Consider the following 18,578-nt stretch of genomic DNA (forward strand, 5'->3'; position numbering starts at 1 on the left):
ATGATTTATTGACATTTTATGAAATTACACGTTTTCATAGACATTTATGAAATAGAAAGACATGTTGACATGTCTTTGTAGACATTTAATGAAATATGAAATGTTTTATAGACATTTATGAAATATGACATGTCTTCATAGACATTTTATGAAATATGACATGTTTTTATAGACATTTGATAAGATATGACATGTTTTATAGACATTCTAGGAAATATGATATGTCTTTCAGACATTTTATGAAATATGACATGTTTTTATTGACATTTAATGAAATATGACATGTTTTTATAGACATTTTATGAAATATGACATGTCTTTATAGACATTTTATGAAATATGACATGTCTTTATAGACATTTTATGAAAAATGACATGTTTTTATTGACATTTTATGAAATATGACATAATTTTATAGACATTTTATGACACATGACATGTTTTATACACATTTTATGAAATTTGACATGTTTTTATAGACATTTTTTTGAAATATGACATGTTTTTATGGACTTATTATGAAATATGACATGTTTTATAGACATTTGATCAAATATGTTATGATTTATTGACATTTTATGAAATTACACGTTTTCATAGACATTTTATGAAATAGAAAGACATGTTGACATGTCTTCGTAGACATTTAATGAAATATGAAATGTTTTTATTGACTAGTTATGAAATATGACATGTCTTCATAGACATTTTATGAAATATGACATGTTTTTATAGACATTTGATAAGATATGCCATGTTTTATAGACATTCTAGGAAATATGATATGTATTTTCAGACATTTTATGAAATATGACATGTTTTTGTTGACATTTAATGAAATATGACATGTTTTTATAGACATGTTATGAAATATGACATGTCTTTATAGACATTTTATGAAATATGACATGTCTTTATAGACATTTTATGAAAAATGACATGTTTTTATTGACATTTTATGAAATATGACATAATTTTATAGACATTTTATGACACATGACATGTATTTATAGACATTTTATGAAATATGACATGTTTTTATAGACATTTTTTGAAATATGACATGTTTTTATGGACTTTTTATGAAATATGACATGTTTTATAGACATTTGATCAAATATGTTATGATTTATTGACATTTTATGAAATTACACGTTTTCATAGACATTTTATGAAATAGAAAGACATGTTGACATGTCTTCGTAGACATTTAATGAAATATGAAATGTTTTTATAGACATGTTATGACATATGACATGTCTTCATAGACATTTTATGAAATATGACATGTTTTTATAGACATTTGATAAGATATGCCACGTTTTATAGACATTCTAGGAAATATGATATGTATTTTCAGACATTTTATGAAATATGACATGTTTTTATAGACATTTGATAAGATATGACATGTTTTATAGACATTCTAGGAAATATGATATGTCTTTTCAGACATTTTATGAAATATGACATGTTTTTATTGACATTTAATGAAATATGACATGTTTTTATAGACATGTTATGAAATATGACATGTATTTATAGACATTTTATGAAATATGACATGTCTTTATAGACATTTTATGAAAAATGACATGTTTTTATTGACATTTTATGAAATATGACATAATTTTATAGACATTTTATGACACATGACATGTTTTATAGACATTTTATGACATATGACATGTTTTTATAGACATTTTTTGAAATACGACATGTTTTTATGGACTTTTTATGAAATATGACATGTTTTATAGACATTTGATCAAATATGTTATGATTTATTGACATTTTATGAAATTACACGTTTTCATAGACATTTTATGAAATAGAAAGACATGTTGACATGTCTTCGTAGACATTTAATGAAATATGAAATGTTTTTATAGACATGTTATGAAATATGACATGTCTTCATAGACATTTTATGAAATATGACATGTTTTTATAGACATTTGATAAGATATGCCATGTTTTATAGACATTCTAGGAAATATGATATGTCTTTTCAGACATTTTATGAAATATGACATGTTTTTATTGACATTTAATGAAATATGACATGTTTTTATAGACATGTTATGAAATATGACATGTCTTTATAGACATTTTATGAAATATGACATGTCTTTATAGACATTCTATGAAAAATTACATGTTTTTATTGACATTTTATGAAATATGACATGTCTTTATAGACATTCTATGAAAAATTACATGTTTTTATTGACATTTTATGAAATATGACATAATTTTATAGACATTTTATGACACATGACATGTTTTATAGACATTTTATGAAATATGACATGTTTTTATAGACATGTTTTGAAATATGACATGTTTTTATGGACTTTTTATGAAATATGACATGTTTTATAGACATTTGATCAAATATGTTATGATTTATTGACATTTTATGAAATTACACGTTTTCATAGACATTTTAGGAAATAGAAAGACATGACATGTCTTCGTAGACATTTAATGAAATATGAAATGTTTTTATAGACATGTTATGAAATATGACATGTCTTCATAGACATTTTATGAAATATGACATGTTTTTATAGACATTTGATAAGATATGCCATGTTTTATAGACATTCTAGGAAATATGATATGTCTTTTCAGACATTTTATGAAATATGACATGTTTTTATTGACATTTAATGAAATATGACATGTTTCTATAGACATGTTATCAAATATGACATGTCTTCATAGTTCTAGACAATCCAACAGCAATTACAGTAGGTAATGTTGTATATCTGTCTCATACCTGTAAGAATCCTGCGTGTGACTGATGCATTAAGGAGTGGGACTATCCAGGACCAGCTGCATTGTGCTCAAACAATCATGTGTGAGCAGAGAGTACTGTATCATGTCTTTTGGACTTGTCGGGTCGTACAGGTCGGTAGTGCATTCTTCACTCGGGCTTCAAGTGAGGCAAAAACCATTCGGGTTTCATGAGTTTCCTTGGTATGAGATCATTGGTGTGTTGCAGTAAAAGTCCTCGCGTCCGGACTTCATCCTCCGCTGTCCTTCGTCCGCAGCTCTTCTCCATCGTCATCTTCGGCTGCATCGCCAACGAGGGCTACATCAACCGTCCCAACGAGGTGGAGGAGTTCTGCATCTTCAACCGCAACCAGAGCGCCTGCAACTACGGCGTCTTCATGGGCTCCATGGCCTTCCTGTGCTGCGTGGCCCTCCTGGCCCTGGACATCTACTTCCCGCAGATCAGCAGCGTCAAGGACCGCAAGAAGGCGGTGCTGGCCGACATCGGAGTGTCAGGTACTGGTCCTGATGCAGACCTCCACATCACATGTCTCCACATGGAACTACTGGATCTACTGGTCCTAGTGTAGACCTCCACATCACATGTCTTCACATAGAACTACAGGGTCTACTGGTCCTGATGTAGACCTCCACATCACATGTCTCCACATGGAACTACTGGATCTACTGGTCCTAGTGTAGACCTCCACATCACATGTCTTCAAATGGAACTACAGGATCTACTGGTCCTGATGCAGACCTCCACATCACATGTCTCCACATGGAACTACAGGATCTACTGGTCCTGATGTAGACCTCCACATCACATGTCTTCACATAGAACTACAGGATCTACTGGTCCTGATGTAGACCTCCACATCACATGTCTCCACATGGAGCTACAGACTTTCCCTGATTACATGGCAACAGCTGTTTCTAAGGGATGGGGGTCATAAACAGCCATCGCCTTTGATTAAAAACAGTTCAAAGAAAAGGTTGTAAATCAGTTCAAAGAAAAGGTCGGTTCAAAGAAAAGGTTGTAAACAGTTCAAAGAAAAGGTCGCCTGGAGGGGAGTCTGGTCCTGCTTCCTCTCCGCTTTGTAGTTCTCGGGTCAAGACAAAATCTTTCTGTTGATTACAATACATCAAAGAAACAGGACACCTTCATGTTGCTTCCCATCCTACCCAGTGGAGTTTTGCAAGCCTTCTTCTTGGTAGGATCAAAGACAGCTTTTGTCTTCTCGCCGGGCGAGCTGAACTCAATGTAACACAAAGTTTTGTGATAACTTAGATACAATTATTCTGACGGAAGGGATCTGTGGTTCCTACGATGCGAAGCGGGTGTAAAGTGGGGTGGGGCCTGCGGGGTGAGGAGGACTCAAGTCCGGTGATGCTTGGTGTTGTTAGCATGTTTGGCAGCTGATGCTAGTACAAACAATTTCTATGGATGGGACCGTTCATAGTTGAAACGATACGGTACCAATTCCCCGTGCCTGGGAAGCTATATCGGTACCAATTTTTGGTATTTTTGCCTGTATTAATACATATTAATAAAATCTATTTTTTATTGCAACATTATATCATAATTTGCAAGTATGACATTAAGTTGCTGTCAGGTTCAAACACTGATGACATCTATCAAACAAGACAAGAAGCAAGGAATCAAACAGATACAGAATGAAAAATTTGGCTCAATTGAGGAGAGAGACGTCTGGACTGTACTCTTTGTACAGTCTCCATCACGCTCCTCCTTATTTGGACTTTCCCTGAATACATGGCAACAGTTGTTTCTAAGGGAGGAGGGGTCGTAAACAGCCATCGCCTTTGATTAAAAACAGTTCAATGAAAAGATCGTAAAACAGTTCAAAGAAGACGTCCCTGGAGGGGAGTCGGGTCCTGCTTCCTCTTCGCTTTGTAGATCTCGGGTCAAGGCAAAATCTTTCTGTGGATTACAATACATCAAAGAAACAGAACACCTTCATGTTGCTTCCCATCCTACACAGTGGAGTTTTACAAGCCTTAGATACAATTATTCTGACAGACGGGATCTGTGGTTCCTCCTCTGCGCCACTGATCACGTGGCTGGCTTCCTCATTATCTCTCAAAATGGCTCGGGAATCTCCGTGAGATTGATGCTATTTTGATCATATCTATTTATTAGCAAACTTGGCAGGTTTTTAGGTTTCATAAATCCGATATATATGACAATAGCCTCAATATACACGTGATTTGATGCGTTCTAGTAGGAAGTTATGATCGTGAAGTAGCAGCAACATGGATGACGCATCAACATCCATATTTAGTAAGAAGTGGTCTTTGTCCAACGTCTTATTGTTCATTCACGGATTCGTCGTCTCTTCCTGTCTGCAGCGTTCTGGTCCTTCATGTGGTTTGTGGGCTTCTGCTTCCTGGCCAATCAGTGGCAGGTGACCGACCACGGTGACGACCCGCTGAGGGAGGGCGTGGACGCCGCGCGGGCCGCCATCACCTTCTCCTTCTTTTCCATCTTCACTTGGGTGAGTTCCCTTCCCGCGACGTTCGCCAAAGAGTCCCAAGATTCCCACGCATTTCTTCCACGTTGGAGGAGCCGTTCTCCATAAAGTCGTTTTGGTTTTTTTTCCCTGATCATTGTGGCGATCTGGCGGGTTAAAGTTAAGGAGTCTTGTGGTTTCAAACTGTGGGTGCACCACAGGGCTAGTGACAACGTGTGCGTGTTGGCTGGGGCGTTGTTGATGTTTTGGCGTTGTTGTTAAGTAGAGATGTCCGATAATATCGGGCTGCCGTCATTACCGGCCGATAAATGCTTTAAAATGTAATATCAGAAATGATCGGTATCGGTTTCAAAAAGTAAAATGTATGACTTTTTAAAACGTTGCTGTGTACACGGACGTAGGGAGAAGTACAGAGCGTCAATAAACCTTAAAGGCACTGCCTTTGCGTGCCGGTCCAATCAAATGATATCGACGGCTTTTCACACACACAAGTGAATGCAAGCCATACTTGGTCAACAGCCATACAGGTCACACTGAGGGTGGCCGTATAAACAACTGAAACACTGTTACAAATATGCGCCACACTGTGAAGCCACACCAAACAAGAATGACAAAACACATTTCGGGAGAACATCCGCACCGTAACACAACAGAACAAATACCCAGAACCCCTTGCAGCACTAACTCTTCCGGGACGCTACAATAACACCCCCTGCTACCCCCCCACCTCAACCTCCTCATGCTCTCTCAGGGAGAGCATGTCCCAAATTCCAAGCTGCTGTTTTGAGGCATGTTAAAAAAAATAATGCACTTTGTGACTTCAATAATAAATATGGCATTTTTTTCCAAACCTTGAGTTGATTTATTTTGGAAAAACTTGTTACATTGTTTAATGCATCCAGCGGGGCATCACAACAAAATTAGGCATAATAATGTGTTAATTCCACGACTGTATATATCGGTATCGGTTGATATCGGAATCGGTAATGAAGAGTTGGACAATATCGGAATATCGGATAGCGGCAAAAAATCCATTATCGGACATCTCTATTGTTAAGTAGAAAGTCGATCCATTAGCTCTTGGTTACGTTCACGGCATAGCGCGTTATATTGTGTTCAGAGTGGAGAACCTTTTAATAGAATATGGAACCAATTATTCACATGTACTTTGTTCCTTATGGGGAAGTACGCTTCAATATACAATAATAATAATAATAATAGATTTTATTCGTAAAAAGCACTTTACATTGAGTAAACAACCTCAAAGTGCTACAGTGTATTAAAAAAAATACAAATAAAAATATTTAAAATAAAAATAAAAAATAAAACAGCCAAATAGCTAAAACTAGTATGTATACATCTAAAAAAAAAGGCTTTTTTAAAAGCATCCACAGTCTGTGGTGCCCTCAGGTGGTCAGGAAGAGCGTTCCACAGAATGGGAGCGGCGGAGACTTTGGTGGACTTTGCTATTTACGAACCCTGTTCAGGAACCAATTAGGTAGGGAAATGGGGGTTCCACCGTAATGGGTGGACGTTGGAACATGGGTGTGACGTGGATGTTGTTCCGACAGGGCGCCCAGGCTCTGTTCTCCATGGAGAAGTTCAAGAACGTGTCGTTTGAGGAGGAATACATCAAGCTGTTCCCGCCGCAGCTTCATCAACCGCCGCTTATCTGATGCTGCTTTTCTTTTTTTGCTTCCATTTTTAATTTCGAAAAGAGAGTTCTCAGGTTTTTGATTATTTTATCACTTTTTTGGGGGGAGGCTTTTTCTTCCACGATCATATTATATTTAGGGATGGGTACCCAATTCTGTACTTTTATAGCCAACCACCAAATTCTGGGTATCGAACTTTTATTAGTAGATTGCACAGTACAGTAAATATTCCGTACAGTTGACCACTAAATGATAACACCCGAATACGTTTTTCAACTTGTTTACGTTAATCAATTCATGGTAAAGTAGACAATCGGTCAGGCCTCTGAGTAATGTCGCCATTTTCAACACTTAACAAAGCAAGCATGCTTGGTAGGGAACACTCGAACATAAAGTAAGGCTCCACTCTTCCAAAATGTGCGAGCTTGATGCTAATTTACATTGGATTTGCCATAGACAGGCTACGATTAGCATTAGCGATTTTACATGGCGATTTCAACACCTCCAAACTTAGTAGCGAAACTACAACTGAGATGACTGTTACAATCAAACAGCTGATGTATAAAATTATTACATTATATTATTATTATTATTTATTTAAAATAGCGGCAGCACATATTCTTGAACATACGTACATATATACACATACAGTCTGTGTATTTATGTGTATATATACACATATATATATGTATATACACACATATATACTGTATATACACAAATATATATATATATATTTATATATATATAGATATATACACATATGTATATATACATGTATATATATATATATACATATATACATGTATATATATATACATATACGCACATATATACACATATATACACATATATACATACAGTATATACACACATATACATATATTTTTATATTTGTATATATGTATATATTTGTAAAAATTTGTATATATATTTGTATATACATATATGTATATATTTTTGTGTATACATATATACACACATATATACATACAGTATATACACACATATATACATATATTTGTATATATATATATATATATTTGTAAAAAATATGTATATATATTTGTATATACATATATGTATATATTTTTGTGTGTATATATATGTATATATACATATATATATATATACATATATGTATATATTTTTGTGTATTCATACATACATACAGTATATACACACATATATACATATATTTGTATATATATATATATATATATTTGTAAAAATATGTATATATATTCGTATATACATGCATGTATATATTTTTGTGTGTGTGTATATATATACATATATGTATATATTTTTGTGTGTGTATATATATATATATATATATATATATATATATATATATATATATATATATATATATATATATATATATACATATATATATACATATATGTATATATTTTTGTGTATACATATCTACACATATATACATACAGTATATACACACATATATACATGTATTTGTATATATATATTTATTTGTAAAAATATGTATATATATTTTTATATACATATATGTACTGTATATATTTTTGTGTGTGTATATATATATACATATACATATACGTATATATTTGTATATATATATGTTTATATCAACTTGTTTACGTTAATCAATTCATGTATATATATATGTATATGTATATATATATATATATATATATATATATATATATATATATATATATATATATATATATATATATATATATATGTGTATATATATATATATATATATATATATATATATATATATATATATATATATATATATATATACATATATATATATGTGTATATATATATATATATATATATATATATATATATATATATATATATATATATATATATATATATATATATATATATATATATATATATATATATATATATATATATATATATATATATATATATATATATATATATATATACAAAGTTCATTAACATTGCAATAAAACAAAGAAAAAGATCCGGATCACCACAACAGACTCAACAGCATTCAGTCAGCTAATTTAAGGAGGGCTCAAATATGGGGAATTACTTTAAGAATAAAAATTTTATAAAAATAAAATAGAGGAATGTATATATACAGACACACTTGCGTGTATGTATAAACATTTACCAGTACAAATACTTTGTAGGGCGCAACATAACACATTCAGCTTCCAGGTAAAGGTACTTCCTCGTTGGACAACAACAATATGACAATTGCAATGAATACTTTTATTCAATAAATGTATTCATTGAAATTGCTACTGTTGAGTATGCTACAGGTATCGATTCCCAGGTACCGGGAATTGGTAGTGTATCGGCTTAAATGTAAATGGTACCCATCCCCAATTATATTAAGCATTTTTATCTTATCACATTTTGGCATCATTATCAACTCAATAATGTATTTTATTCGAAACTTCATGTCAGACTTCATGTGATCGTCTCTACCCCCAAATATAGTTTTCCAAAAGACACGCTTGGCCTCTAATTTGGATTAAAATGATGTCGCCAGCTGACTGCCTCATGTGGACAAAAGTATTGGGACACGTCTTTCAACCAATGAGAGCTTGGACTCAATGGTGTGCTTCCTGTGGACACTTTGAGGAGGACAACCTTTTTGTGTCCCCCGCTCTAAAAGCGTGTAGAACAGCGGGGGGGGGGGGGGGGGGGCAAACTTTTGTCACCAAAGGGTGCATAACGAAAAGTCAAAGTATACGGGGGGCCAAAAAAACCACCAGTAAAAATGTACGAATAAAAAGAAAAAAGAAAAATCGGACATTTTGATACTAATAATGATACAGTTTGTCACTTATAACACAAAGCTGGCACTAAGTTTGAATATATCATGTCTGGTTCTAGCTTCTTTTTTTTACAATAAAATACAAATATATCAACAAATATTTAGACCTGAAAATGTTTATTTACATGTTCATCTTTTGTTTCTGCAGCTCAATAAAAAGCATTACATGTAATTTAGTAAAAATGAAGGCCTTAAATGGCAATAAAAAGCATAGCCATAGCATATGATGTCCTGAGGCATTACACGAATCATACAAACTTCCTCTCTCTCCTTCCTTCCTTCTTTTTTTCCTTCTCTCCTTTCTTCCTTCCTTCTTTTCTTTCCTTCTTCCTTCCTTCCTTCCCTTTCTTCTTTTCTTTCCTCCTCCCTTTTTTCCTTCCCTTCATTCCTTCCTTCTTCCTTTCATCCTTTCTTCCTACATCCTTCCCTCCCTTCCTTCTTTCCTTCTTCTTTTCTTTCCTCCTTTCTTCCTTCCTTCCTTCCTTCCTACCTGCTTTCATTCATTATTTTCTTTGTGTCCTTATGTCCTTCCCTTCCTTCATTCCTACCTCCTTTCCTTCCTTCCTTCTTCCTTTCCACCTTTCTTCCTTTTTTCAATCCTTTCTTCCTACCACCCTTCCTTCGTACCTCCCTTCCGCCCTTTCTTCCTTCCCTTTCTTCCTTCCCTTTCTTCCTTCCTAACTCCCTTCCTTCATTCCTCCCATCCTTTGTACCTCCCTTTCTTCCTTCCCTCCTTCCTATCTCCTTTCCTTCCTTCCCTCCTACCTTCCTTCCTTCCTTCCTATCGCCCCCACTCCTCCCTCCTTCCTTCCCTTCCTTCTTTTCCTTACTTCCTACCTCCTTTCTTCTTCCTTTCCACCTTTCTTCCTTCTTTCCTTCCTTTTTTCCTACCTCCCTTTCTTCCTTCCGCCCTTTCTTCCTTCCGCCCTTTCTTCCTTCCTCCAGTCCTTTTTACCTCCCTTCCTTCCTTCCTTCCTTCCCTCTTTCCTATCTCCTTTCCTTCCTTCCTTCTTTTCTTCCTTCCCTCCTACCTTCCTTCCTTCCTTCCTACCTCCCCCACTCCTTCCCTCCCTTCCTTCCTTCCTTCCTTCCTTCTTCCTTTCCACCTTTCTTCCCACCTATCTCCCCCCTGCCTCCCTCTCTCCCTTCTTTTCTTTCCTTCTTCCTTCCTTCCTACCTTCCTTCTGCCCTTCCTTCTTCCTTTCCACTTTTCTTCCTTCTTTCCTTCCTTTCTTCCTACCCCCTTCCTTTGTACTGCCCTTCCTTCCTTCCACCCTTTCTTCCTACCCTTTCTTCCTTCCTGCCTTCCTTCCTCCCGTCCTTTGTACCTCCCTTCCTTCCTTTCCTCCTACCTTCCTTCCTTCCTTCCCTCTCTCTGCCCTTCTTTCCTTCCTTCCCTTTTCCCTTTCTTCCTTGTTTCATACCCCCGTTCCTTTCTTCCTTCCTACCTCCCGTCCTACCTTCCTACCTTCCTTTCTTTCTTCCTTCCCTCCCTCCTTCTCTTCTTCCTACCTCGCTTTCTTTCTCTCTTCCGTCCTTCCTTCCCTATTCCCTTCCTTCCTTTCTTCCTTCCTTCCTTCCTTCCTCCTTCTTCCCACCTATCTCCCTCCCTGCCTCCCTTCCTTCCTTCCTTCTTCATTCCTTTCGTCCTTTCTTCCTTCCTTCTTTTGTTTTCTTCCTTCCTTCCTTCCTTCCTGCCTTCATTCATTCTTTTCTTTGTGTCCTTCTTTCCTTCCTTCCTACCTTCCTTCCTTCCACCCTTCCTTCCTTCCCTCTCTCTTTCCTTCTTCCCTTCCTTCCTTCCTCCCTTTCTTCCTTGCTTCACACCCCCGTTCCTTTCTTCCTTCCTTCTTTCCTACCTCCCGTCCTACCTTCCTTTCTTTCTTCCTTCCTTCCCTCCTTCTCTTCTTCCTACCTCACTTTCTTTCTCTCTTCCTTCCTTCCTTCCCCATTCCCTTCCTTCCTTACTTCCTTCCCCCCTTCCTTCTCTCCCCCCTCCCTTCCTCACTCCCTTCCTTCTTCTTGAGGAAGTCCCCCAAGTGTCCTAGGAGGTGTGCATCCAGGCCCCAGAGGAGGTCCACATGATTTACAACACAAAGGAAGGCAAAACAGGAAGAGCCACCAAAATAAGAGCGCAGGACAGGAAGTAACAAGTCCAAATAAGGCGTGTTCTGATGTGACAGGTCATGACAGTGGAACTACTTTGTGACGTGGATAAAAAGATGGTTTAAATTCCTAGGAGCGACTTTATCTGGCTACTGACTTCATTTCCTGCGTGTGACGTGTGACGATGTAAAGAAGGTGACTACTGACTTCATTTCCTGCGTGTGACGATGTAAAGAAGGTGACTTGGCTCACTTCCAGTCACTCCAGTGGGTGTCCCAATACTTTTGCCTGGTAGAGAGAGGGTGGTCTTCAGGGTGTGGAGTGGAACCTAAATGTGATGTTTTGTTGCTGAGTCACTAACCTCTCTGACTAAACTCTCACTTTCACTTACTAACCCACTAATCAATGTCGTCCTCCTCTGTCTTCTTCTTCTTCTTCTCTGCTAACACGCCGCCATCTCCTCTTCCGCCATCTCCTCTGCCGCCATCTCCTCTCCTCTGCCGCCATCTTCACCCGCCCTTTGCAACACGCCCTCCTCTAAAGGCGGTCCAGTCCTTCCTGGGCTTCCAGAAGTACAAGCTGGGGGCCGACTCGGCCCTCTTCTCCCAGGACTACACGGACCCCAGCCAGGATGTGGCCGGGGGCGGGCCCTACACCTCCTTTGGCGGGGATGACCTGGAGAGCCCGGCCGGCGGCGGAGGCGGAGGAGGAGGAGGCGGGCAGGCCGCCGGCGACGGCGTGTTCGACGGCACCGCGGGATACCAGCGCCAGGACTACTGAGGGGGCGGAGGTAGACTCTGATCCGGTCTTGGGGTTTAGTTGCTCCTTCAAACAGTCATTGCTTTAAAACAGGGGTGTCCAAACTGAAGAGTCAAAGCATGCGGGGGCCATTTTCATTTGTTTACTTTTCAAAATCATCATTATATATATATATATATATATATATATATATATATATATATATATATATATATATATATATATATATATATATATATATATATATATATATATATATATATATGTGTTCTGGGGAACACATATTGACCATTAATTAGTTGCTTATTAACATACAAATTAGTAACATATTGGCTTTTAATTAGTCCTTATTAAGTACTTTTTAATGCCTTATTCTGCATGGCCTTATTATACAACCAGTAAGCCATTAACTAAGAGTCTTCCCTCAATAACATCAGAATGATTGCTTATTAGTAACCCTAACCCTAACCCTTAGATGTTCCCCTAGTGTCCAAATAACTCTAAATTAAGTCTTTGTTACTTTAATAAACAACTAATTAATGGTGAATATGTTCCTCATACTAAAGTGTTACCATATATATATATATATATATATATATATATATATATAAAAAATAAAAAATTGATTATAACAAAAATAATAAAAAATAAAATAAAATAAATAAATATGTATATATAAATATATATACATTTGTTACCATATATATATATATATATATATATATATATATATATATATATATATATATATATATATATATATATATATATATATATATATATATATATATGGTATATATATATATGGTAACAAATGTATATATATTTATATATACATATTTATTTATTTTATTTTTTATTATTTTTGTTATAATCAATTTTTTATTTTTTTTAATCAATTAAGAATCGTTCCATGTAAGAATTGCGATTCATTATGAAAATCGTTTTTTTGACACCTCGAATATATATTTAAAAAATATATATATATATATATATATATATATATATATATATATATATATATATATATATATATATATATATATATATATATATATATATATATATATATACACACACATATACAGTATATATATATATATTTATTCATTTTATTTTATTTTAAAGTGTTACCATAAAAAAAATAAAAAAATATGGTAACACTTTAAAATTAAAATTAAATAATAAAAAATAAATATATATATATATTTTTTCTTTCTTTAATTTATTTATTTATTTATTTTTATTTATTTTTTGTTATCAATTTTGGATTTTTTAAAAATCGATTAAGAATCGTTACAAGTAAGAATCGCGATTTATTTGAAAATCTATTTTTTTTAAGCCCCTAATATATATATATATTTATATATATATATATATATATATATATATATATATATATATATATATATATATATATATATATATATATATATATATATATATATATTTGCATATTTGTCCGTGCTATCGCAATGTAATCAAGCTCGCGTCGTTAGCATTAGCTAATATGCTCACACATTTCTGTGTTAGTATTATTAACTTACTAGGGTGTTATTTTTGACGACGACTTCTGTTTTGTTTGATCAGCCGTTTTAGAAAAACTTAAAATTTAGTTGTTGTGGCTTATATATCGGTGCGCTTTGTAGTCTGGAAAATACGGTAATCTTCCAACAAATGGGGGAGGGGGGGGGGGAAACATGTTATTTTGTAGACTAACAGGTACTACATTGCTTCATTTGGAAACAATTAAGGTATGTAAATAAACATTTACAGCATATTTCTGTGTAAATAACTCATTTCACAACGTATATATCTGCGGCTTATAGTACGGTGCGACTTATATATGGAAAAATCGATATATTTTGAATTTTAATGCGCTCTATAGTCCAGGAAATACGGTCCACCGAAGCTCCATTTACACCAGTGTGGGTGGCACTGGGAGCAAGGAGGGTGGAGTGTCTTGCCCAAGGACACGACGGCAGTAGTGACTAGTAAAATGCAAAATATCCATATTTCTCTGCTAAATTATAGGCGCTAATGTTTCAAAAGTCTGAATTGTGTTTTCAATCCTTTTCTGTCCTCCATTAGTAAACGGAGACAAGGAACTTGGGCTGAAGACATCAGGGCTGGACTTCAGAGGAGGTCACCCTGCAGCAAGGACGGTGCTGGTGACCACATTGCCTTCACACACACACACACACACACACACACACACTGCAAGTTTCAGCTGACAAAACACACACAAAGTGTTGCTAAGTCGTCCCCACACACATCAGGGGTACCCAACCTTTTTCCACTGAGGGCCACAGACTGACAAATCAAAGGATGCGGGGGCCATTTTGCCAGTTCTCACCTTCAAAAACAGGACAATATATACTTCTTTTTTTTCAAAGAACCAGAAAAGGCAATTTCAGTAGACATTTAGTGTGAATGCTGAAGTTACGTTAAAGTTAAGTAAAGTTAAAGTACCAATGATTGTCACACACACACTAGGTGTGGTGAAATTTGTCCTCTGCATTTGACCCATCCCCTTGTTCACCCCCCGGGAGGTGAGGGGAGCAGTGAGCAGCAGCGGTGGCCGCGCCCGGGAATCATTTTTGGTGATTTAACCCCCAATTCCAACCCTTGATGCTGAGTGCCAAGCAGGGAGGAAATGGGTCCCATTTTTATAGTCTTTGGTATGACTCGGCCGGGGTCAAAGAGCCAAAGCCAAACTCAAATGCTAACAGTTAGCATGCTGGCCACATAGTAACAAAGAATTTGAGATAAAAAAGCTAGCATGCTAACATGCATATCTAAATAATAGCATGCTGGCCACATAGCATCAAGTAACAAAGACTTTGAGCTAAAAAAGCTAGCATGCTAACATGCTAATAATAGCATGCTGGCCACATAGCATCAAGTAACAAAGCATTTGAGCTAAAAAAAAAAAAAGCTAGCATGCTGGCCACATAGCACCAAGTAACAAAGAATTTGAGATACAAAAAAACTAGCATGCTAACAATAGCATGCTGGCCACATTGCATCAAGTAACAAAGAATTTTAGCTAAAAAAAAAAAAAAAAGCTAACATGCTAATAATAGCATGCTTACAGTTAGCATTAGTGAAATATCAAGCTGTATGTCACTGAGGTGTGCACTTGCTAAATTAGCTTTAAAAAAGTTAGCATGCATAATGTTAGCAAATGCTAACTGAAGCATGGGTCAAGCACCAAAATATATTACTCTGCAATGTATACTTGAAAATTGTTATAAAAAATGCTAGCATGGTAACGTTATCATACGTCAAGTACCGACATGCTAAAAAAAAAAACTAAAAAAAAGCTAACCTACTAACATTAGCATACCAGCAGGTAGCATTCGTATCATGCTAATATTAGAATGCTAACAATTGGAAAATATTGCATATGTTGTGTATTTGCATGAAAAAAATGTTTTCTATGTCAACAATGGCATAAAACTAACACAAAAATATATATTTTTTAAAACTAAAATTGGCAGATAAATCCGAAACTGATGTAGAGATTTATGGGTTGAAAGTAAAAAGAATTATAGTAATAACGTTTAGCTTATTTTTAACACTTTTATGAGTGGGACCCTTTTGGATCCCCAATCATTTTAGTGGGATTTTCTTTAAAACTGTCATTGTTCAAAAAGTAATAATTAATAAAAAATTAATGTTGTTATAATTTATTGACCTATTTAGTTCTCCAGTTACTTCACAACAAATATTTCACTTTGATATGTTTTTGGGGGTAAATATTGCATTATTTGTGTTTTTTTTATTTTATTAATTTTTTTAAGGAAAAGGTCATACAACATTAAAAAAATTAATCAAAAAAGTTTATATTGATCTATCTAAAGTTGATCTAGAGATGTATGGGTTAAAAAATAATAACAATAATAATAATTATTATTACAATAATAATTTTTTACACTTTTATAAATGAGACCCTTTTGGATCCCTGAGAATTTTGATGATTTTTTTTAACTGTCATTGCTCAAATATTAGTAATGAATCAAAATCAATGTTTTTTATGAATTATTGACCTATTTGAAATATTTTTGGTGGGATGTTTTGCCATAAAAACGAGGTTTTATTTGGCAAAAAGGGCTTAAAAAACATAACATTTGATTAAAAAATCAACTTATAATCGACAAATAGATCAAAAGTTGATCTAGAGATTTATGGGTTGAAAGTAGAAAAAAGAATGTATGACTTATTATTTATCACTTTAATGAGTGGGGCCCATATGTTTTTAATTGTTTGTATATTTTTAATTGTTCAAAAAATAATGATGAATCAAAATCAACGTTGTTATGAATTACTGACCTATTTAAGGCTCCAATGGCTTTACATCAAATATTCCACTTTGGGGGAAAACATTGCATATTGTGTGTTTTTGCCATAAAAACAGGCTTTTCTACAACGAAACTGGTATAAAACATGGAAAAAATGTAATATTGTGAAGTTGAAATATAATAATAAATTAAATTAATTTAATTTATTTTTAATTAAAGAAATAATAATAATTAAATAGATAAATAAAATAATACAAATAAATATGACTATTTTTTAACAATTGTTTTAATCTAAATAAATATGGGAAGTTGAAATCTAATAATAAATACAATTAATTAAATTTATTTATTATTAAATAAATAATAATTATTAAATAAATAAAATAATAAAAATAGATGTATGACTAATTTTTAACAATTTTATGACTGAGAAAAAAATAATCTAATTAATTATATATTGGTTTTGAAAATAAGAAATAGCAAAATGGCCCCCGCATGTTTTAATTTTTCAGTGTGCGGCCCTGAGTGGAAAAAGTTTGGACACCCTGCTTTGAGGTGAACTTAGAGAAAAGGGATTAATTTCTTTTTTGCACACGTATTTGGATGAAATTAGTTTTGACGTGTTTAGAAAAAAGTCATAATTTGTTTACTACTAAATTGAATCTCAACAGCCTGAGTACGAAACTGCATCGCTGCATTTAAAAAGTCAACTATGTGTATAAATAACTACTGTATATACATAAATAATACTGTATGTTACTCTTCAACAAATGTATTTTAGGACATTCCGCCATGAAAAAAAAACCACAAGAAAGAAGCTTAAGGGTCAGTTTTTTGGGGTTCCTTTGTGTTGCCTGACGAGATGTTTTTATTTTTGGAATATAAATAATAATATAACAGTATACAGAAAGGAAAACAACAACAAAAATGTCAGCAAACTATGGAAATATATACAAGTGCTTTATACTGTGCAAGTGTGTAGACGTAGACGTGTGTGACGTTGCCTGTCCAAATATGTTTAAGACCAGAAAAGGTGCAATGTAAAGGTGTGTATGTTTTTTATGTCTTTCATTTTAACTATTAGAAATAAAGAGACGTTAAACCTGTGTGGGCGTGTTATTAAGGTACTGTACATTAAATAGTTCAAATATGAAGTCATATATATTATATTGTAATATTCCAGGACGCTTTGCTTCCTATAAACAACGTCACTTCCCTATCTCTCTCCCGGAAGTCCCGCCCCCAGCCAAAGTCATTGGCTAACGCCCCGTAGCCAGCATAGACATCTTATAAGTAGACGCGGCATGGAGCGCTACTGCCTACTGGCGTTGACAAGACGCGGGGCCGCCATCTTGGAGTGGTGATCCGCTCCACTCAGTGCAATTCATTTGGCAGGAGCAATGAACTGTCAGCGCATTTAATTCATCTTACCTCACTGAATACCACTGATTTTCACGCAGTTTTTTGTCATACGTGTAGCTATGATAAAGGGCACATGTTTTATTATTCATAGTTTGCTTAACAGTAATAGAATATTCCTATATGCTATAAGTGACCAGACGTCCGGGATCAAAACTGGGAATATAATCCCTGAGAAGGGGGAAAAAAAACGGTCAGCTATCTTTAAATTGAAGAAACAATATGATTAGGTTATATATACATTCGT

General features: G+C 34.4%; 1 protein-coding gene across 2 annotated transcripts in view; it reads left to right on the plus strand.

Moving 5' to 3' along the window:
- LOC133633799 (synaptogyrin-1-like) overlaps positions 1-18,018 on the plus strand; it is a 69,319-nt gene extending 51,301 nt beyond the window's left edge. Inside the window, exons 2-5 of one of the 2 annotated variants that reach the window (XM_062026505.1) lie at positions 3,060-3,297; positions 5,152-5,297; positions 12,393-12,639; positions 14,700-18,018. In XM_062026505.1, coding sequence (XP_061882489.1) covers positions 3,060-3,297; positions 5,152-5,297; positions 12,393-12,629 — 621 coding nt within the window. In that variant the 3' untranslated portion in view covers positions 12,630-12,639; positions 14,700-18,018. Of the gene's footprint in view, positions 1-3,059; positions 3,298-5,151; positions 5,298-6,844; positions 7,593-12,392; positions 12,640-14,699 lie in introns of those variants that run through there. The other variant, XM_062026507.1, reaches the window with a different exon arrangement.
- Positions 18,019-18,578: the final 560 nt, after the last annotated feature.

This window comes from Entelurus aequoreus, linkage group LG18 (assembly GCF_033978785.1).
Source record: "Entelurus aequoreus isolate RoL-2023_Sb linkage group LG18, RoL_Eaeq_v1.1, whole genome shotgun sequence".
Taxonomy (NCBI): Eukaryota; Metazoa; Chordata; class Actinopteri; order Syngnathiformes; family Syngnathidae; genus Entelurus; species Entelurus aequoreus.